Source organism: Coffea arabica, chromosome 7e (genome assembly GCF_036785885.1).
Source record: "Coffea arabica cultivar ET-39 chromosome 7e, Coffea Arabica ET-39 HiFi, whole genome shotgun sequence".
Classification (NCBI taxonomy): Eukaryota; Viridiplantae; Streptophyta; class Magnoliopsida; order Gentianales; family Rubiaceae; genus Coffea; species Coffea arabica.
Window position 1 is genome coordinate 44,829,725 of NC_092323.1, and position 20,766 is coordinate 44,850,490.

At 47.8% G+C, this 20,766-nt stretch overlaps 4 protein-coding genes across 4 annotated transcripts; 2 read left to right on the plus strand and 2 right to left on the minus strand.

Moving 5' to 3' along the window:
- Positions 1-4,202: 4,202 nt before the first annotated feature.
- Positions 4,203-6,928, minus strand: LOC113700900 (uncharacterized). Its single transcript, XM_027221326.2, has 4 exons — positions 6,491-6,928; positions 6,072-6,437; positions 5,112-5,978; positions 4,203-4,376 (listed from the first exon to the last, which is right to left on the minus strand). Exons 1-4 carry the CDS (start codon positions 6,926-6,928, stop codon positions 4,203-4,205), a joined length of 1,845 nt encoding a protein of 614 aa, XP_027077127.2.
- A 1,252-nt stretch (positions 6,929-8,180) lies between these two features.
- On the minus strand, positions 8,181-9,272 carry LOC140011393 (uncharacterized). Its single transcript, XM_072060183.1, has 2 exons — positions 8,586-9,272; positions 8,181-8,531 (listed from the first exon to the last, which is right to left on the minus strand). The coding sequence occupies exons 1-2, from the start codon at positions 9,270-9,272 to the stop codon at positions 8,181-8,183; spliced, it is 1,038 nt and encodes a 345-aa protein (XP_071916284.1).
- Positions 9,273-15,585: 6,313 nt separating this feature from the next.
- Positions 15,586-16,554, plus strand: LOC140011394 (uncharacterized). Its single transcript, XM_072060184.1, has one exon. It carries the CDS (start codon positions 15,586-15,588, stop codon positions 16,552-16,554), a length of 969 nt encoding a protein of 322 aa, XP_071916285.1.
- Positions 16,555-17,419: 865 nt separating this feature from the next.
- LOC113700902 (uncharacterized) lies at positions 17,420-20,467 on the plus strand. The gene is made up of 2 exons (XM_027221329.1): positions 17,420-18,703; positions 18,977-20,467. Exons 1-2 carry the CDS (start codon positions 17,420-17,422, stop codon positions 20,465-20,467), a joined length of 2,775 nt encoding a protein of 924 aa, XP_027077130.1.
- Positions 20,468-20,766: the final 299 nt, after the last annotated feature.

Sequence of the window (20,766 nt, forward strand, 5' to 3'; positions counted from 1 at the left end):
CGAATAAAAAGAAAAGCCCAAAGCAAACTCAAGAAAGAAAGTCCAAAAATACACACAGGAAATTAATCAATGATAAGTGGCTTACAACAATTAAGATGCCAAAAAAAAAAAAATTGACTTCAGTTTTTTGTTCACAACAACCTTCATGTAATGCTTTCTGCAGTGATTAAAATTTTTATTTATGGTTGGTAGCATATGGTTTTCAAATAAATATAGTAAAACATGAACAAATAAACGTTGTCGGGGTTGGAGTATTAACATGAATGCAACATTGCTGCAAGCTTGTAGCTCTAATTCAAGTCTTATGGAGGTACAATTTATTTGGATTAATGAAGAATGCATTCATCTGAGCATTATAGAGAATCATGTAGTACCCAAAAGATTATATACTTACAACGTACTCCTTTTCTATGTGGGGTTGATTTTCGAAATGTTGTATGTACAGAAGATAGAGAAGGACAATATACACAAGGAAAAAAATCCTATAAAGTTAGTGGAGAGCTAGGATTCTTGAAGTTTGTTGGTCTGAATGTGGAAGCCTTAAGATACGAAGTTTGAGAATACAGTGTTGTTTTGAAGCTTGTTGTTGGTAGCTTATTGCATTTTTTTTTTTAATGTTTTCCCTTTCCTTGAGTTTTAATATACCTGCTATTGACTACAAAAGCTTCGCCACATACCTAACCACCGCCTCTTACGTAGCCACTCCTATAGCTTCAGAACTAAACCAATCTAAAAATGCAACTCTTCCAGTCTTCGCCCTCAACCAGAAAATACAACCAATTGATCAAACTTAATCCAGACACTACTGGGACTGAATATCCAGCTTAAGATAATCTAAAAATGCTACGTGAAGAAGCGCTGAGCTTCCCCGGACCGAGCCGACCTGACGAGCTCGGCGTGCTGATGGAAGAGTTGGTTTCAGGCCTGCAAAACAAACAACAGGTTGATCTCACAAGGGGACCCCGAGGTTGTCCCCGAGGGCACTCCGACAATCAAGTTAGTTTTCCGGTGGATGAGGTTCACGGGAAGTAAAACAGTCGGAAGTCACTGGCGAGTAGTGAGCGTACCTTGTGTGAGTAGTGTGCGTTACCATTTATACCTTCTTGGGAGTCCGACCTCCGTACGTTTCGGGACTTGCCCGGCATAGCCCTTATCCCGCGCTGAGGGGGATTTCCTCCGACCTCTGCGGGATGGTCCCCTGCCCCTTCAGGAGCCCTAGCATCAGCGCGGCCCAGGACGGTTGCCAGGGGCCGAGGCCCAGCTCGGCCATACCTGGGCTGCCACGTGTCTAGGCCCAGGACGGGGCCTCTGCACTAACCCCCTAGATTAGGTAGGGCTGTCAGGCAGACCTAATCTACCCCTGCCACGTGGGAGGCCAGCGCCGTGCACTACTCTGCCAAGGTCACCTCTGGTACAGTACTGTCACAGGGATGCTGCGCCCGCGTCCTTTCAGTTGTCACGCTTCTTCGGTTTTCGTACCATCATTAAATGCGTTCACATGGGGGACGGTTCAAATTCACGCAACCGTTTCCCCCCACTTCACCCCTTATAAATGGGAGTCACCAGATTTCAACCGACTCCATTTGTCATTTTCTCTTTTCTTTGTGCATTCCCATTTTCCAGCGGCACAGCTTCTGGCCTTCGGTACCCAGATTCCGGCGACTTCTTCTTTCTTTTCCTGCTCCAGACATCAGTAAGTCTTTTCCCCTCCCCTTTTACCTTTGCATTTTCCTTTCCTCCGCCACCTCCAGCTTTTTATGTCGGATCATTCCGACGTTACTTCCACCGCATCCCAAATTCCGACCCGCCGTAGAGTCCCCCAGATTGTCATTTTTTTGTCTTCCTCCTCACCTTCTCCTTCTCCCCCCTCTTCTTCTTCTTCCAATCCTTACTTCCCCATTCCTGACTTACTTGAGCCCGTTGCTATCATGAGCTCTTCCTCTGCCCACTCTCCTTCAGCCCGGGACCTAGAGGAGGCGGCCGAGCTCAACGCCTTCATCGAGCAACGGGCCACCTCCGACCCTTCTCCCCTGTCTCCACATGATTCCCCGGGCGGAGCCCAGGGGGGAGCTGGGGAGGACAGGGATTCCTCCGAGGGGACCCCTGCCCCCGAGCAGGAGAATGATGCCGAGCTTGACTTCGGTCGCCCCGACCACGAAGAGGTCACCATCTCACCTGAGGAGGTGGCCGAGCTGGTCAGGTCCTTTTCTATCCCTCCGTCCTTCGAGCCAAGGGCTGCCGGGCCCAACGACGGAGCCAGCCGACCTCCCCCAGGCTTTGTGGCCATCTATAGGGAGCAGCTGATCGCAGGGTTTCGGCTCCCCATTCCTTCAGCCCTAGCCGAGATTCTGACCTATTAGGGGCTCAGAATCACCTAAGTTCACCCCAACTCGATCAGGATCATCATCGGATTCCTGATCTACTGTCGAATCTGCTCCATCCCCTACTCTCTCTCTCTCTTCCGGGCCGCCTTCATCCTTAAGCTCTCCCTCCCTGGATGGTACTACTTCTCCCGCCGAGGTGCCAGCCAAGTCCGGGGAGGGAAAGGCACCCAAGATCTGTTCTACGGGGTCCCCACCTCCGTGAAAGATTGGAAGGGGGACTTCTTTTTTGTCAAATCCATGCATTTTCCCCCCAATGTGTGGAAGGCTGGGGAAGTCAAGGCCGACCCCTACCCAGAGGATTTGGATTTCGAAACCCTCAGCCAGCTGGTGAGCTCCAAGGTGAAGCTCAGTGCCACCAAGTTCTCCACCGAGCAGATCTCTGCGGCCGGGCTGATGGGGACGTTGTCCGGGTCCCCTGGAGAGGTGGTGACCTCGCCTATCGACCTCGACGCCTGTAACGCCGATTTTGTCCCTGTAGCTTGTTGCATTTGCATGTATGACATATATTATTATCTCTCGACTGACCTGTTTTGGTTGACCTGATGATGTCCACTGCAGTGAGGAAGCTATCCAAGCTGCTAGGCGCGTCCACTGAGGAGGCTACCCCCACTCCTCAGCCAGAGGTGGCCAAAGAGGCTCCTAGGGCGGCTCCAACCCCGGGGGGCGGCCAAGCCCCCCAGAAGGAAGCACAGGACACCTCCTCCCCCTCCAAGAAGGCTGCCAACAACAAGAAGAAGGCGATCGGGCAGAAGAGGGGTCTAGGGGACGAGCCCTCCCAGCCCGGGAAGAAGCTCGCGCTGGTCCCAGCTCAGCCCCCTCCCCTCACACTGGCATCGGGGGGGCCAGTCCACCTGGGCGTTGGCTCTGCCGAGGAGCATGCCCGGGAGTCGCCTCCCCCGAGCTTGTGGCACTTCCGCCACATAGCCCCCTTGAAACCGGGCCAAGCCCTCGCTATGCACGACCCCCGCCACTTCTGTCCGTCCTGGGAGCTCTCCATCAATGACCGAGCCCAGTTTCCCGAGGTCGCTCGCGAGCTGATGGTGGGCTCGGTCCTCCCCCGCGATAGGAGGTGGATGGAGCTAGCCAACCCTCCCGAGCTCCTGGATGCGTATTACACCGCCCAGGCTCAAGTAAGCCCTCTAGCCCGTGGGTCAGTTTTGCCTCTGTGTTTTGGTTTGATAGCGTAACGTGCTGACCTGTTTTCCCTCCTCCTCAGGCCAACGCCGCTGGTGCTGCCCTGGCGACCCGCTTCTCCGAGCTGTCTCCCGACCTGGAGAAATTACGGAAGAAGAATCGGGAGACAGAGCAGAGGCTTACCCAGGCCCTTAAGGAGGTGGACTCCCTTAAGGCTAAACTGGGCAAGGCCGAGAAAGGGCTGGAGACGGCTCAAGTCCAGCTCGCCTCTGCCAGGTCGGAGCTCGACCAAGAGAAGGCCGGCGTGGCCAAGCTGAAGGAAGACCACGCCATCGAGCTCTCTGGCACCGTCAGCCGGGAGCGGAAGAAGGCTGTCCGGGAGTTCATCTCTTCCGAGAAGTTTAAAGAGGACATCGCCCTCCTTAACCTGCCCATCCTCCAGGTCGGCTCTACGCGAGCCCTGAACCAGGTGAAGAGCCTCAGCCTTCCTAGCTTCAACTTGGCGGACTTCAAGGACTACAATCCCGCGGCCGAGGATAGGCTGGACTGGCTCTTTGACGGGTACCGCAAGGGGCATGCCCTGAAGAACCTGGTGGGCCGAACCGACATTGGAGCAGAGCTGGCGGAGGTTCCCTTGGAGGAGGGCGAGTCTCCTGGCAGAGCTTCTGGGAAGGAGTCGATGGCCTAGGGCGGCGACCACTCCAGAAACCCTTTCCGTCTCCTTATAAGGATGTGACCATGCTCCAGTTGAAAATGCTCTTGAAGGTCCATCTGAGACGGAAAGGCCCCCCTGTTTCTGGGTTCCTGAATAGCCTTCACCATACGCCTCTCAACATGCTTAAGGTGTACCTTCAGCACCTGCTCCAAGCAGGTTACCAGCAAGAAAAAGAGTGTCCGAGCTGTCCTCCTTTTGTGGCTCGATAGACTCTGTAATAGAGAGGCGACTTGGAAGCTTTGTAATAGATAGGCGACTTGGGAGCTTTGTAATAGATAGGCTTTGAGTTCATATATGAAACTTGAAGGAAATTTTCTCGCAACTTTTTCCTGCACCCCACTGCAACAACCGAAGCCAGGCGCCGACCTCCTGGGTCGAGCACCAAAGGCATACCCCCGTTAGTCTAACAACTAAATCATTAGAGGCAACCAGCTTGTCGAAACCATGTGCCGACCTCCCGGGTCGAGCACCACGCCGTCCTACCAAGGCAACGTGCCAGCCTCTTGGGGCTGAACACCAAACCTTAAGGATTTTCCCCGCCGACCTCCTGGAATTTTCAGAATCCTTCAAAATTTTCCAGTCGTGCCGACCTCCTGGGGTCGAGCACTCCCGCACTCTCAAAGGCATCCCGCACATCCCGCATCCATTACTAACCCTTAGCCCCCCACTAGGACATTCAGTGAGGGAACGCTAAGTGTGCTAGTGTAAGATTCAAACTTAAAAGGCAAACAAGTACAAATGAAATTAAAGCTTGAAAGTCGAGCATTTATTGAATGATGAAATTGAAATTCGGATTCCAAAAAACAGACAACCGAACACCCTGGTCTAACCTACACTACAAACAGTCGCAGATTGGAGAAGTGCCAAGTGCGGGGTACCTCTGATCCATCTATTCTCGCGAGCTTGCAGTAGCCAGCTCGGCTCGTCTCAAGGACCTTGTATGGGCCTTCCCAGTTCGGGTCGAGCTTGTTGGAGCCATGAGCTCGGCTGACCGAGTTCTTCCTTAGGACAAGGTCCCCCGGCTGGTACTGTATGGTCCTCACTCTGGCGTTGTGATAGCGGGCGAGCTGGCTTTTGTACTTAGCCATCCGTACCGCCGCTTCCTCACGCTTAGCCTCCAGCATATCCAAATTGCACCTCAGCTCTTCCTCGTTGGATGACGCAACGAAGTTCTGTGTTCGGGGCGAGGGGAGACCAATATCCGCGGGTACCACCGCCTCCACTCCGTAAGTCAGAGAGAACGGGGTCTCGTGGGTGGTCGTCCTGGGCGTAGTGCGGTAAGCCCAGAGGACACTAGGGAGTTCATCCAGCCAGTTAAACTGGGCCAGTTCTAGCCTAGTTTTCAGTCCTTGGAGGATGGTTCGGTTGGCATTTTCCACCTGGCCGTTGGCCTGGGGATGGCCGACCGATGTAAAGTGCTGACTGATCCCGAGCTCGGCGCACCAGCTCTTGAAGGGGTTATCCGCGAATTGGCGCCCGTTGTCTGACATTAAGACATGCGGAATCCTGAAGCGGCAGACTATGTTCCTCCAGAAGAACTTCTGAATTGCCCTCCCAGAGATAGAGACCAGGGGCTCTGCTTCCATCCACTTCGTGAAATAGTCTACGGCCACCACGAGGTGCTCATATCTTCCCGGGGCTCGGGGGAAAGGACCCAGAAGGTCTATCCCCCATTGAGCGAAGGGCCAGGGACTGTGGATGGGGATCATTTCCCGAGCTGGCTGGTGGCGCAGTGGGGCGTGCACCTGGCAAGTTCAGCATTTATGTACCAGTTCTGCGGCATCTTGGAAGACAGAGGGCCAATAGTAGCCTAAGAGAAGGCACTTTTTGGCAAATACCCGGGACCCCACATGTGCCGCACATATCTCTTCATGGATTTTGCGAAGGACGTAGTCACCTTCCTCGGGAGTCACGCACTTTAGCCAGGGCAATAAGTACGACCTTCTGTAGAGGGTTCCCCCAGAGTAGGCGTACTTGGCAGCTCTGAGCTGGATCCGGCGAGTCTCGGTTTTGTTCTCAGGGAGGGCACCCGAGCTGAGGAAGTTTACTAGGGGGTCATCCAGGTGGCCGAGCTGTCTATAGCCAGGATGTGGACCTGGTCGATACTTTTCTGTTTGACCATCTCTACCAAAACTTCCTTGTTCAGGTGCGCAAACGAGGAGGATGCCAGCTTTGACAGGATGTCTGCACGCTTGTTTTGCGATCTTGGCACCCGCTCGATTTCAAAGGTATCAAACAGGGCTATTGCCTCCTACACCTTGGCCAAATATTTCTTCATGACCTCCTCCTTAGCCTCGTATTCCCCGCGAACTTGGAGGACGACGAGCTGAGAGTCGCTCCGGACTCTGATCGCGGTTATACCCATCTGGTGGGCTATCCGCAATCCTGTAAGTAGGGCCTCATACTCGGCTTCATTGTTGGATGCGGGGAAGTCGAAACGAAGAGCGTAGGTCAGCTCCTCCCCGGTTGGCGAAATGAGCAGCAAGCCAGCTCCGCTTCCTTCCTTACTGGAGGCCCCGTCCACGAACAGAATCCAAGGCTCTCTCGACCGCGCCCCACTGGGCGGAGAGTTCTGCTCGGTCATGGCCAAGCTAGCCCCCTCGGCGAGGAAGTCTGCCAAGGCCTGAGCCTTAATGGCAGTACGGGGCCGATAGCCGATGTCGTGCACGGCCAGCTCAACGGCCCATTTGGTCATCCTGCCCGAGACCTCAGGCTTGGTGAGTATTTGCCGTAGAGGCTGATCAGTCATGACGACGATGCTGTGGGCCTGGAAGTAAGGTGGGAGTTTCCGTGCCGCGAGCACCAAGGCAAGGACCAGTTTTCAGCCGGCGTGTACCGCGTCTCCGGCCCCTGTATAGCACGGCTGACATAATATATCGGCCTCTGAACCCCCCCCCGTCTTCCCGCACTAAGACCGCGCTGACGGCCTCGTTGCAAGCAGACAGGTACAGCAACATGGTCTCCCCTTGCTCCGGGGCGGTCAGAGTGGGCAGCTCAGCCAGGTAGGCCTTCAGGTCGGCAAAGGCCCTCTGGCACTCTTCAGTCCATTGAAAGTCCATGGGGGCTTTCAGGATCAGGAAGAAGGGCAGCCCCCGGACCGCGGAACGCGAGAGGAATTTGTTCAGGGCGGCCATCCTTCCTGTGAGCCGCTGAACCTCCTTTACGCTCCTCGGGGGGGCCATGTCTATGATAGCCTGGAGCTTATCCGGGTTGGCCCGGATCCCATCCCGAGATACCAAGAACCCTAGGAACCTTCCCGACCTAACCCCGAAGGTACATTTCTTCGGATTCAGTCGCATCCGGCTCTCCCGCAGGATGCCCAGGATCTCCCTCAGGTCGGGGACGAGCTGCTGATCAGTCCGGCTCTTGATGATCATGTCATCTACGTAGACTTCCATGCTTATGCCGATCTGATTCTGGAACAGTTTGTTGACCAGGCGCTGGTAGGTGGCTCCAGCGTTCTTCAGGCCAAACGGCATAGTCCGGTAGCAGTAGGTTCCCTTCTCGGTGATAAAGGAGGTCTTCTCCCGGTCCTCCTCAGCCATCTCTATCTGGTGGTACCCCTTGAAAGCATCCAGAAAACACAAGACATCAAAACCCACAGTAGAATCTACTAACCTGTCGATTCTCGGCAGAGGAAAACAGTCCTTTGGGCAGGCTTTGTTGAGATCCATGAAGTCCACGCACATCCTCCAGGTCCGGTCCTCCTTCTTAACCAATACCGGGTTGGCCAACCAGGTCGGGTAGTAGACCTCCAGGATGATCTTGGACTCCAGCAGTTTTCCGACTTCCTTCTTGATCACCTCGTTCCTTTCTGGGGCGAAGCTCCTCTTTTTCTGCTTCACTGGCTTGAAGCGGGGATCTATGTTGAGGTGGTGGACCGCCAGGCCGGTCGGAATCCCTGGCATGTCTTCAACCGTCCAAGCGAATACCTGGGAGTATTCCCTTCACAGGGCCTTCAAGCCCTCCTTCTCCTCGGGGGGCAGCAGTGCGCCTATGCGGATCACCTGGTCTGGCCGGTCTTCCCTCAAGGGGAACTCCTCGATTTCGTCCTGGGTGCCCGGCTGCCGGGTTTCGTCCCCCGGGATGTAAGGCTCCAGACAGGTCGTCTGGGCGACCACCTTCTCCCGTCCCTGAAGTATGGCCAAGTAGCAAGCCCTGGCCACCTCGGGGTCACCACGCACCTCGACTATCCCTCCCGGAGTGGGGAATTTGACGCTGAGGTGGAGCGTCGAGGGGATAGCTCGGAGAGCGTTCAAGGCAGGCCGACCCAGGAACACGTTGTACGGGGACTGTTGCTTGACCACCACGAAGTTGACAGGGATGGTCCGGCATTTGGGTGCCTACCCTACCGTGACCATCAGGGTGATCATTCCCTCCGGGTTGATAGGGGGTCCGGTGAAGCCCATCTGTGGTGTCCGAACTGGGGTAAGCTGCCCGTCCTCCAAGCCGAGCTCCTTGAACACCCGATAGAACATAATGTCAACCGCACTCCCTTGGTCGACATACACCTTCTTCACGCGGTAATTGTTGGTGACAATATCTATCACGATGGCCTCATGGTTCCCGGACACTAGGGGAACTGTGTCCCTTGGTCCGAAAGTGATCTCCTCGTCCATGCGCAGCCGCTTCAGGGAGTCATCCCCCTCGGGGGGAGGTCGCCTGTTCATCCGAGCTATGTGACTGTCTCCCCCGGTGGGGCCCCCGGCGATGGTGTTTATCACTCCAGCTAGGTTTTGGGTGTCCTGGTCGGGGGAGCGGCCCCCGGGCGCGTCACGCCGCCCAGGGTGGTCGAGCCGTTGGCCTTCACCCCAATCTCCGCGGTAGGTGCGTTCGGGCTCCTGGCCGGGGCAACCTTGCCGCACGAATCGCCCCAAGAACCCTCGCTGGATCAGGTCTTCGATCTCCTTCCGCAGGGCCCAGCACCCCTCCGTGTCGTGTCCGACGTCGCGGTGGAAGGCACAGTACCGGTCCTGGTTCCTCTTATTCCGAGGTGTCCCCATCTTGGGCGGCGGACCTCCCAGGCCTTCCGCCTCCATGACAGCTAGGATCTAAGCCCTAGGCCGAGTCAAAGGGGTGTAGCCTTTCTCCGGGAGTGGCGGCGGAGAGGGGGGCTTTCTCCCTCGAGAGCCGGTCAAAAAAGTTTTTCTTGGCCGGAACATCCTTGCCCTCTAGGGGGTTTCCCCGCCCCTTCCGATCTCCGAGCTCCCGATCTGACTCTTTCTTCAGACGCCCTGCCTCCTCCGCATTAGCGGCCGCGTGCGCCCTGGTCAGGAGCTCCTCCAGATTTTTAGGTGGCTTCTCGGCCAGCTTGTAGAAGAGCTCCTCTACCCTGAGCCCATTCACGAAGGCGGCCATGACCATCTTTTCGTCTTTGTCCCGGACTTGTAGACTCTCCGCGTTGAAGCAGGTCATGAAATTCCTCAGGGACTCGTCAGGCCTCTGCCTGATAGCCATTAGGTGGGTCGCATTCTTCGAGTAAGTTTTCGAGGAAACGAACTGGGCTACGAACTGTCTGGCCAGTTCAGGGAAACTCCGGATAGACCCTGGTGCCAAGCCTTGGAACCAGAGCCGAGCCTTCCCCTTTAAGAACATGGGGAAGGTCTTGCAGCGGATCTCATCCGCGGCTGTTTGCAGACGCATGTGCGTCAGGAAGATCGAGAGGTGGTCTTCCGGGTCGGTGGAAGCATCATACATCTCAATGCTCGGGATCTTGAATCTCCGGGGTAGGGGGTAATCCTCTATCTCCCGGGGGAAGGGCGAGGTGGAGTAGTTGTCCTCGTACAACTACGGCCGCAAGATTTGCTCGAGCTCGTCTTGGACAGGTTTCCATGGGAGGTCGCGCGGCCGGCTCTTGACAGACCGAGCAGGGGAACGCTCGAGCCCATTCCGCGTGGGTTTCCATGGGGAGGGGTCTCTTGGACGGCTCCCCGCGGACCCGTCGCGGGAATATCTCTCGCTGTCCCCGACCACCGAGACTCGGGGGCGAGGTGGGGTCCGTGGCCGTTTCCTTCTGGGAGGTTGATCCCGCGACTCATCCTCGGAGGGGACGAGCTGGGGCTCCTTTCCCTTGTCCCTCGCCTTGGAGGTCTGCGGGCCTCCAACCTCCTCCCCCTCATTCGTCTGCCGGATTATGTCTTCCAGCATGGGGAGGTTCTCCGTCACGAACTGGAAGATCTGCTGCCTCCTCTCTCCTGAAAGGGTTGAGCCCCCGGCGTCCCGGGCCGCCTCAGCCTCCATTCGCTGGGATCCCTCACCGCCTCCAGGGCCGATGCTCTCTATCGTTCGCTTGGATCGCGTTCTTGCCATCAACACAATCTTGATTACCTTACGGTTCCCACAGACGGTGCCAACTGAAGAAGCGCTGAGCTTCCCCGGACCGAGCCGACCTGACGAGCTCGGCGTGCTGATGGAAGAGCTGGTTTCAGGCCTGCAAAACAAACAACAGGTTGATCTCACAAGGGGGCCCCGAGGTTGTCCCTGAGGGCACTCCGACGATCAAGTTAGTTTTCCGGTGGATGAGGTTCACGGGAAGTAAAACAGTCGGAAGTTACTGGCGAGTAGTGAGCGTACCTTGTGTGAGTAGTGTGCGTTACCATTTATACTTTCTTGGGAGTCTGACCTCCGTACGTTTCGGGACTTGCCCGGTACAGCCCTTATCTCGCGCTGAGGGGTGTAGACACCAAATTTTTGCCAAATTTTTGTCAAATTTAATGTTTTCTTGAATATTTCTATTTGATAAGTCATTTATTTTTCTGCATTTTTAAGTATATTTTGTAGATTTATCTTTAAAAAAAAAGAGAAAAGAGGAAAAGTCCAAAAAAAAAATTTAATAAATTTAATAAATAAATTTAAAAAAAATCAATCAAATCAAAATCAAATTATAACTAAACTTACACATTTTCATCATTTTCTCTACCAAAACCCCTATTAACCCATTCTACACTCAACTCCCACGGGCTTTTCTTTTCATTTTGGCAGAAGCCATCATTTTGAAGGAAACCAAACCCATTTGACTCCTTCTTGGCCATAAGTTTTTGGCTCTGCCAACACTCAACATTTTGCAGAGGAGAAAACACACACAAAAAGCTACTTTGGGCTAAAAAAAATTTCCTCACTCGGCTCTCTCTGGAAATCAGACAAGCAAAGAAAGAAAAAAAACTAACTCCCCATTCCCTCACGCTGCTCACGGCTCCTTCTACCCATTTTTCTTCCACAACCTCAAACACAGAAGGAAAGGCAGTGGTGGGTTAAGCTATTGGAGTTTGCCGATTTCATCAAATTCCTAGGCAAAGGACTACAACCTTCATTGAGGTACATTTTGTTTTCTTTTTTCCAGTTTTTCTTTTCCTTAATTAATTAGATTAAATGCATGTTTTGATGCTTATTTGTCCTTTGCTTTCGTTTGTTGTTGTGGCTCCTGATGTTGTTAAAGTTTTGGGGTGAGCCATGCATGCAATTAAGGGAAAAAGAAATGGGCCTGTGAATGCATGTTAAATGTTTGTGAAAATGACAAAACGAAAATGAATTAAACTAGTGAACATTTTGTGCTTGTTTCTGGTGAAACAGACGGTTGTAGTTAGTATGTGGTTTGAAAAAGTGTTGAATTATTTAAGTATTTTGAAGTTTTGAGCCTTTAAAGGCATTGAAATATTTTCTTTATTTTTGGGGTTGTTTTGACTTAATGCATCATTTTGTTGTTGTTTACTTGTCAAACTAAGATTATAGTTGTATTGTAGAAGTTATCAGGAGGGTTTTGGCATAATTTTTATGATTTTTAGTGAAGATTATAGTGTTTTAAAAAAATAAAAATCTGGACTGACTTTTTGCTTTTTGGCCACTTTTGGGTCATTTTCTGTAAAAACTAAGTTCAAAAATGGAACCTACGCGAAAAATCGAGTGAAAGGGTGTATTTTGAGAAATTTTGGTGACCGGAGAGGTCGCCGGCGACCGCCGCCGCCGGCGGTGGCGCCACCGGCGTCCGCCATGGCCGCCAGCTGAAGCTTCCTCAGCTGGCCGAAGAAGAAGGAAAAAGAAACGGCTGAAGGTGGAGGAGGAAGAAAGAAAGAGAAGAAAAAAAAAAAGAAGAAAAGAAAGGAAAGAAAAGGAGAAAAACAAATGATTTGGGCTAATGTTTTATTTCGGTTGGGCCAAGAGTTAGTTTTGGTTGGGTTTTGAAAATGAGTTTTGGTTTCTTTCTTTTGGGTTTCCGTTGGGCTTGAGTGATAAAAAGGCGGGCTGGCCTGCTCGTTTCTTTTGGATTTCGGCTGGGCTTAGGTAGCATCCGGCCTAAATAAATAAAAATGACGGCCCGATGGCCTTTTTCTCCCAAATCAGAAACCGAAATTTGCACCTTAGCCCCTGATCTTTGGAGTGGTTTTACTGTGGCCCAGAACATATTAATTTCCTTTCACCTAGGTCCTTAAATTAATTGCATTTTGGTCCCTGAATTTTGTCTTTCATTTAATTTTAACCCCTAAACTTTGGAAAATATAATTTTTGTCCCCAAAAGTTTTTCAATTTTTGCAATTCAGTCCCTGATGAATTTTGACTCTCTTTATTATGATTGTTTCTTTTCTTTAATAGCTACTTATGCTACTTTTGAATATACTTAACTTGTAATTTTTAGATTTGCTTAAATTTTTTTACGTCTGACATATTAGTGTGAATTTAGTGCTTGTATTATTATTTTCTTTTTCAATTAAATTGGTGCCATGATCCTTTTGTTCATTGTGAGTATAATTAGGACAATTTGACTCCATTTAGTCACCACTTCAAACGGGAGGTACTCCTATTTTATTATTTCAATGTCAATTACGTGCTCTTATGTGCTCCTATGTGTTCCTATGTGTTTATATATCTTTATATGCTTTATTTATTTGATTTAAATATTTATTCAAATTTTCTTATATATGTTTTAGTTAGTTTTTATAATGATTCGAGAGGTATTTAAATACCTCAAAAATGTAATAGATAGGATAATTAGATTTGTTTTATTATATTTTTTCCTCCTAGATTGTAGTTAGGCGCTCCCCGATGTAATAGATAGGTTGCGTGTTTATGTGGCTTATGTGTTAAGTGTTTTATCCGCTTTTCTTAGGATTTTGGCATCTAGATATTATGCTTACGTGTTATGTGTTACGTGCTCTTATGTGTTTATTTGTTTTAATTTATGCTTTATTTGCTTCACTATGAATTGTTAATGCATAACGCCACCACACTAGTCCAACGCTAGTTGTGGCTTTTTTTTTCGCTTACTTGCTAGTCCAACGCTAGTAAGGATTTTTAGAAATGGGCTAGTCCAACGCTAGACCCTTTAGGCCGTCTTGCGTTAGATTCATCTTTGTGTGCTATTCACTACATCTTCATGCATATTTTTTTTTAGGATCTTTTCTCATTTGCATGATATTCCCTATTATATTATCCCCTACCCTCTATAGGCGCTAATCATGTCATTTAGAATTGCATCTCATTTAAACTAGTTCATTTGCTTGTTCATGTTAGGATAATTGTTTTTCAAACATGGAAAATAGGTAATTATAGATTTTTAGTTTAAATACCCCATTGATCCCTGTATAAGAAAATTATGTCACGAGTTTTTGCCTCCCATACCCTTTATGTTGCATTCCCTTTTTCTTTGATCACTTATATATGTATATAATTTAATTTCTTTTCTTTTATTTTAATTTCATCATTCGCATACTCGTGACACTTTCAAGGAATCATTTTGGCCTTCGCAATTAATGCAATTGGTTCAATTAAACCCTTGAATGAACATTGTGTCCCTTTCGATATTTTTATAAATTTAGATTTGCATCCATGTAGGAAACATCCAAACGTGATAAAATTAAGGGTTAGATTAGGAAAATTTTGACTAAACCTCGCAACTAGTTTAGACTAGGTTGAAAGGGTGCCTTAGGTTTGAGTCAATTAAACCTTTGCCTTCCCTTTCTTCAACCGTGACTCCCGAACCTATTTTTTCTTGTTTTCAAAGACCTGGAGTTGTTAAAAAGGGTTTTGATTTATTTTATTTTTGTCAAAAATATTTTTTTGGGTGACTTGGTACACCAAAACTCCATACCAAGTGGCGACTCCTATTTTTTCTTAAAAACCCTTTTAGACTAAATTTTGGGACCCAAATTGTCGCATTCTTTTTAACTCCCATTCTAGGTCCTTTTTCATTTATTAATAAATCACATCTTTCTTTATAAACACTTTCTTTTCCATCGCGAAAAATGGGGCGCGACAACTTGGCGACTCCACTGGGGACGTTAGAGAGTCCAAGCACTTGGCTTAGTCGTCTTTTCTCTTTTTAACCCTTATATTTATCATATTTGGATGTTTTAGGTTGCACTTTTCTTTTTTAGGATGTTTTGCATTTCACACTCGTAATCGTTCCTCGTCTTACGTGTATGTGATGAATGGCTTATTTATTTATTTTTTTTTTTTTCGTATCGCGCTTTGCATTTGGGTGGGGGAAAATATCACCGTAGAGCCTCCACACGTGTTTTAATTATAATCTCTCCCCTCAAAAGGAAGCACTTCATACGTGCATGCATTATTTTTACCCTATTTTTATTTTTCTCATGGGCGCCATCCCACATCTCCTTGTAGGATTAGGATCGATTTCCTTAGGTATGCGAATGGTGTGCTCTGCGCCCATAGCGATGCCTAAGGGATCACTCAAGCCACCGACCAAAGGTTTTGGGATTGATGACCCTTAACTTTTTGGTCTGAAGGGTTGGGAGCCTGAAACCTTATCGAGTCTAGATGCATTAGTAAGCCAAACCTCATGCATCCATATTAGAAATTACCTAGGATAGAGTCAACCTATCCAATTAGGAACACTAAGCACGAGGGGAGGGATTTCACCCCTCTTTCTTTGCTTTATTTACTTTTCATTCTTGTATCATTTATTGTCACAATGTGTTATATGTTACTTGTTGAACTAACCTCTCCTTGTTTTCCCTTTTTCTGCATACACAAACTTTAGAAATAAGAGTCCTAACATGGTACTCGTTTAAGATAAGACCGCCTCTTATATCAAGCATGTTTAAATTTTAGTGAATTGCATATGCATATGTATTGCACATCATTTTAGGCTTACCCCGACATTTAAAGGGGGCACTTTTAGGTCACATTTCAATTATTTCATTGTATATTTAATATGCTTTAATAAATTGTCATCATGCATTAACTATAGAGGGAATGCCGCATAGGGAATCCCACGGTAGGAATAAGTCACCTTTTGTCTCCGATATGTAATCCAATGAGACTTGCATGTTTATGATTTTGTATTGCCTAAGGGGTAAAATCCCGAGGTAAGGTACTAAGAGTGAAATTCTTCCTCAGATGGCTCCGTGCAGAATGCTGAACCAGATACCTCGGGAACTAACAGACTGGAAAAATAATATGACACATGAGGTGAAAAGACTGTTCAAATATATGGGACATTTACCGAGTCTTCTAAGCATAACCCCAAATGTTGCAATCATTCAAGCTCTACTTGGGTACTGGGATCCAGAAGGTTCTATTTTTCGATTCGGTGAATGTGAACTAACACCAACTTTAGAAGAAATAGAAGGATTATTGCAGATACCTGGGAAAGGTTATCCTATGATATATCCAACTAATGGAACAAGGGAACAGTTTTATAGGTTTTTGGGATTAAGGCAGGCTAGTATGAACCAACATCCGGATGCGAGATCGTGCCCATTAGAGTTTTTGTATGAACGATTTGGAGAAAGAGGGTCCTATGAACAGTACCGAACCGATTTTTTTATAAGTAAGGAGCAATGGGTAGAGAAGCGAGTGCAAGCGTTTGGATTAGCTTTGATCAATCTGTTGTTGTTCCCGCAAAAGCATGGAAAGATCACATTTTTCACTATCAACATGGTTCAGAGCCTATTTTCAGGGATTAATGGAATGACCCCTACCTTGGTGCCTGTAATCATTGCCGACATCTTCACGGCCGCTACTGAATGTCAAAAGAAGAGAGGTTTCTTTTATGGGTCAAATTTGATACTCCAAATGTGGGCAATGGAGCATCTAGCGAAGAGAACACTCAATCCTTTGGGATCTTGTCTCCCCGCAGAGAATTGGATCGAATCACACCGAGAAAGGGTCAAAAAGTATTATCGAATTGCATCTCCGACTCAGTTTATTCAAGAGTTCGATAACTTGGCACCTGAGAAAATACAATGGGTTTTGGATTGGACAAAAGTTAGGGATCCGGTTTTCACGATTACCCAACACAATTTTATCCCCCTAGCAGGCACCAATGGATTGGTCGCATATGTTCCGCAACGAGTCATGAGGTAATTCGGGTATCCGCAAAGAATTCTGATGATACAAGGGATTGAAAATATCAGACTCAACACAGTTGCTGAAAGTCGGAGCATGGTATTGGAAGCTTGGGGAAATCTTCTTAGTTTAGAGAACTTGCACTTGGATCAAGTCAACAAATTGGAACCTACCTAAGATCATTTCAGAATATAATGAGTGGATCAAACTGACAGTCGAACAAGCAAGAGAGAAAGCACAGTCTGCTTCCGCTAGCCCTGAAAAATAGATAGATAAGCTAAAGAAAGAGCTCGAGGATTATCAATTACAACTTATAGTGGCCGACCATGCCCTGGAAGACGCCCGAGCACAATTAAAGTGGGAGACAAGAAAAACTGAAAAGTTGGAGAGAGCCCTGGATGTATTTGACAAAATTCGAGAAGGAATTCGGAAGCTTAGTATAGGAAGTTCTAGGGAGTCTCAACGTACTAGTTTAGCAAGGCATGAGGATTTTGTAAAAATGGTCAGTCGAACCATCAATGAAGCTGTACAAAATGATTGAACTTGTCAGTGGTTAATGAGAATTTCTACTTGAATTTCTACATTCACTTACAGGTTTGAAATTGGGATTTTACCCCGAAGGTGTTGCATCATATTAGGCCGACCCTTGGCACAAAAAGGGCTCCCCCATAGGACATGCATCCGAATTATTTAAATATCTACTAACTCATGTTTTTTTTCCTTTCTTTTTTCTTTTTTCTTGAATAAATTACAGCAATTTGACAGAAAATCCAACCCTAAATGAGTTTCTTTTCTCCACTATCAAGTATTTTTCACAATAGCTACCCGAAGAAGCCCCATCATCACCAGGTCCCGAAATAAAGCCTTGAGACAGTCTGTAAACATGAGTTCAGTACCAGAAACTTCGGAAAGATCTGCTATAGTAACATCGCCGGACATCACAGCATTGGGAGCTCAATTAAGTGAGGTACTTGGTAAGTTCAATGAGTTAAGCGCTGAAATGGCCGCACAAAGGCGTGTAATTGATCAGCTGGTCGCCAGCAACAATGGTGGTGGTGTCCCAAACGACCAAGAACCTATCGATAATCACCCACCTGCACAAGACTATCAACCACCCCACACATCCACTACCCAAACACCTTTCCCTCCTCCTTTCGCTAACCCTCTTGAAAATACTTTTACCCGACTAAATTCAGACTTTTCCTATATGCATCCGAATTATGTATTGATAAACCCAACCAGTAGCCAAATCCCTCAAATCCATCCACAAACCAATCTGAATATCCCCCCCAACCCTCAGGGACCCCACCACCATACTGCAGAGCCTTTTGTACTGGATACTGCATCTCAAGGGAAGGCGGCGATAGAAGAACAGCCTATACCCATTGACAAAGATCTGTTAAGAAGGTTGGATCGATTCGATGATTTTATGAGAAAGAATCAAGGATTGAGCAGGCATGGTGGGTTAGATTACGATGAATTGTGTCTTTTCCCGGATATTCAGCTACCGTTGGGATTCAAAACCCCTAAATTCAGCAAGTATGATGGAACTGGAAATCCAAAGACGCACCTCAAGATGTTTGCCAACAAATTAGGTAAACCTGTGGATGATGAGAATTTGCCTATGCGTCTATTTCCGGAAAGTTTGGAGGGAGATGCTCTAGATTGGTATTCAAATTTGAAGTCTGGAGAAGTCAAGACCTGGTTGGATCTATCAACTGCTTTTGTGAAGCAGTATGAATTTAACTGTGAGTTGGCGCCAACACGAACCACACTGGAGGGTACGAAAAGAAAGCCGTCGGAAGATCACAAGACCTACGCAAAACGGTGGAGAAAGTTAGCTGCCAAAGTGGAGCCTCCTATGACTGAGGAGGAGATTGTTCGTACTTTCATCAAGGCTCACGATCCACCCTATTTTGAAGAGATCTTCCGCATGACTGGAAGTCCATTTGCTGCTATCATTAACAAATTGAAAGAGTATGATGAATTTGTCAAAGTAGGGAAGATTGTTAATGTGTCTGCATTAAAGTTGCAATTAGATGCTCTACAAAATCAAAGCAGCAATGGGAAAAAGCCCCCATTCAAGAAGAAAGAAGGAGAAACTGCTTTTATATGGGATCGGGGCCCGTCTTTCAGACCCAGAATCCGAAACCATCCCACCTATTCTGTTCCTTACCCATATTATCCTAACCCTCAACCAGTCTACCACACTACTACCCAATTCCATCATTCCCGACCTAATCATTTGAATACCTCGCCCTTACCTCCAACTCCACAACCCGTATTTCAAAATCACACTCGCCCCATTTACCATCCCAGACCAACCCTGCAAAATAATAACCCTCCTCAAAATCCTTTTCAAACCAATGGAGTTCAAACTCAGAAACAATTTTGAACTTTCACCAATTTGGGTCGACCAATTGATCAACTGTATGAGCAGTTAAAAGCAGCTGGGAAGATTGGCACCGTTCCTCCTAAACTTTATCCCAAAGGCATTCCTCCAGGTTATGATGCGCAGGCAAGTTGTGCTTATCATTCTGGAAGTCCAGGTCATACCACGGGCAATTGTTGGGCTTTAAAACATAAGATTCAGGACATGATTGACTCTGGAGACATCCTTCTCAGAAGAAAGGGAGAGCAAGGACCGAATGTTAGTAAGAATCCCTTACCTGAGCATGGGAGCACTGTGGGGGTTATCATCGCTGATGAAGATTTTGTCGACCCCAGTCAGTACATTGTAGATGAAACTGAAGTGTTTGGCGTGATAGAGACTGACCATGTGGAGATGAGGAAACTGCTGTCTGTTGAAGAGTCCATAACTAAGGATAGTGCTGAGGAAAAGTTAAAATCTTTTGTGTTTGAGAAAGAGGAGCCGTTTATGGTAGAAGGAGGGCCTTCCGAGGTTGACAATTCTGAGGTTCCTTTTATTTTCGATCTTCCATCTTTTGAATGGGATATATCAGAGTCTGCCATTCTCGAATTTCCAGAGCAAATGCCTGTCAATAACTTGCAAGAGGTACCATGGAACTACGAGGAGCCCAGTCTGTTAATTGGGGGTAAAGATTGTGTGAAGGAAGATATATCAACTATTACTAGATCTGGGAAAATTGTGGGAAACTCCGATATTGATGTTCAATCTAGGGCCAAGGTTAAATCTCCGACACCCAAGCCTCGTGTGTCTGAAAATGAAGCTGTAGATTTTCTGAAGATGCTGAAAAGAAGCGAGTACAAAATAGTGGAGCTGTTGGATAGGATGCCTGCTCAGATTTCTTTTCTGAATCTTCTCTTGACTTCCGAGCTGCACAGAGAAGCATTGCTCAAAATTCTGAACGAAGCTCAAGTCCCTAAAGATATTCCGGTGGATAAATTTTCTAACATTGTGGGGAATGTACTTGCTGCTAATCATATTACCTTCTCCGATGATGATCTGACTGCAGAAGGGATCGGGCATAACAAAGCTTTGTATATATCGGTCCGTTGCAATGGAAAGCTGTTGCCGAGGGTTTTAGTGGATAATGGGTCAGCGTTGAATATCTGTCCATGGAACACTCTCACCAAGCTTGGATTTCTTGATATTAAACTCCGTCTATCTGCAACTGTGGTTCGAGGATTTGATGGTTCAAGGAGGAAATCTATGGGTGAAGCAGATCTGGTATTGGAGATAGGCCCTGCTCAATTCCAAGTTACTTGCCAAGTCATGGACTTCTCCAGTGTTTACAACATTTTACTTGGAAGACCTTGGATACATGCTTCCAATTCAGTGCCATCTTCTCTGCATCAAATGTTGAGGTTTATTGCGAATGATCAACTCATTACAGTGTTTGCTGAGGATGACTGTACCATGATCGTTGATGCAAAATTCAATGGTGAAAATAGAAAAAGGACTCCAACTTCATCTCATCTAGGGGTGCAGAGAATTCGAGTAGCTTGAATCGAGCTCGCGAGTAGCTTGATTAGCTACTCGACTCGATCTCGAGCAAATTCGAGTTCGAGTCAATCTCGATCTACTTGCTACAGTAAACGAGCCGATCTCGAGTATTTAGTAGTAAGAAATTCGAGCTCGTCGAGTAGCTCGAGCTCGGTAGCACATATATATTGTATTTTAGTTTATATATCAATTTACTCTTTTAGGTTTGTTAGCTAGAATATTTACGGGCTTAAGCAGTTCCCTGCCAATTAGTAAACAAGGGTGAATAAGTAATTTTGGCTCGAGAATTCTGATGAAATGAG

Excerpts from the sequence above, each read along its gene's own strand:
- LOC113700902 (XM_027221329.1), top strand. The coding sequence starts at position 17,420 with ATGAGTTCAGTACCAGAAACTTCGGAAAGATCTGCTATAGTAACATCG. Across the intron at positions 18,704-18,976 it reads GAAACCATCCCACCTATTCT|TTAAAAGCAGCTGGGAAGAT; the intron begins GTTCCTTACCCA and ends CTGTATGAGCAG.
- LOC140011393 (XM_072060183.1), bottom strand. The coding sequence starts at position 9,272 with ATGGAGGCGGAAGGCCTGGGAGGTCCGCCGCCCAAGATGGGGACACCT. Across the intron at positions 8,532-8,585 it reads TGATCACCCTGATGGTCACG|CAACAGTCCCCGTACAACGT; the intron begins GTAGGGTAGGCA and ends GTGGTGGTCAAG.
- LOC140011394 (XM_072060184.1), top strand. The coding sequence starts at position 15,586 with ATGGCTCCGTGCAGAATGCTGAACCAGATACCTCGGGAACTAACAGAC.
- LOC113700900 (XM_027221326.2), bottom strand. The coding sequence starts at position 6,928 with ATGACCAAATGGGCCGTTGAGCTGGCCGTGCACGACATCGGCTATCGG. Across the intron at positions 6,438-6,490 it reads TGAAGAAATATTTGGCCAAG|ATCGCAAAACAAGCGTGCAG; the intron begins GTGTAGGAGGCA and ends GCGGGTGCCAAG. Across the intron at positions 5,979-6,071 it reads CGGCACATGTGGGGTCCCGG|GTGCACGCCCCACTGCGCCA; the intron begins GTATTTGCCAAA and ends TGAACTTGCCAG.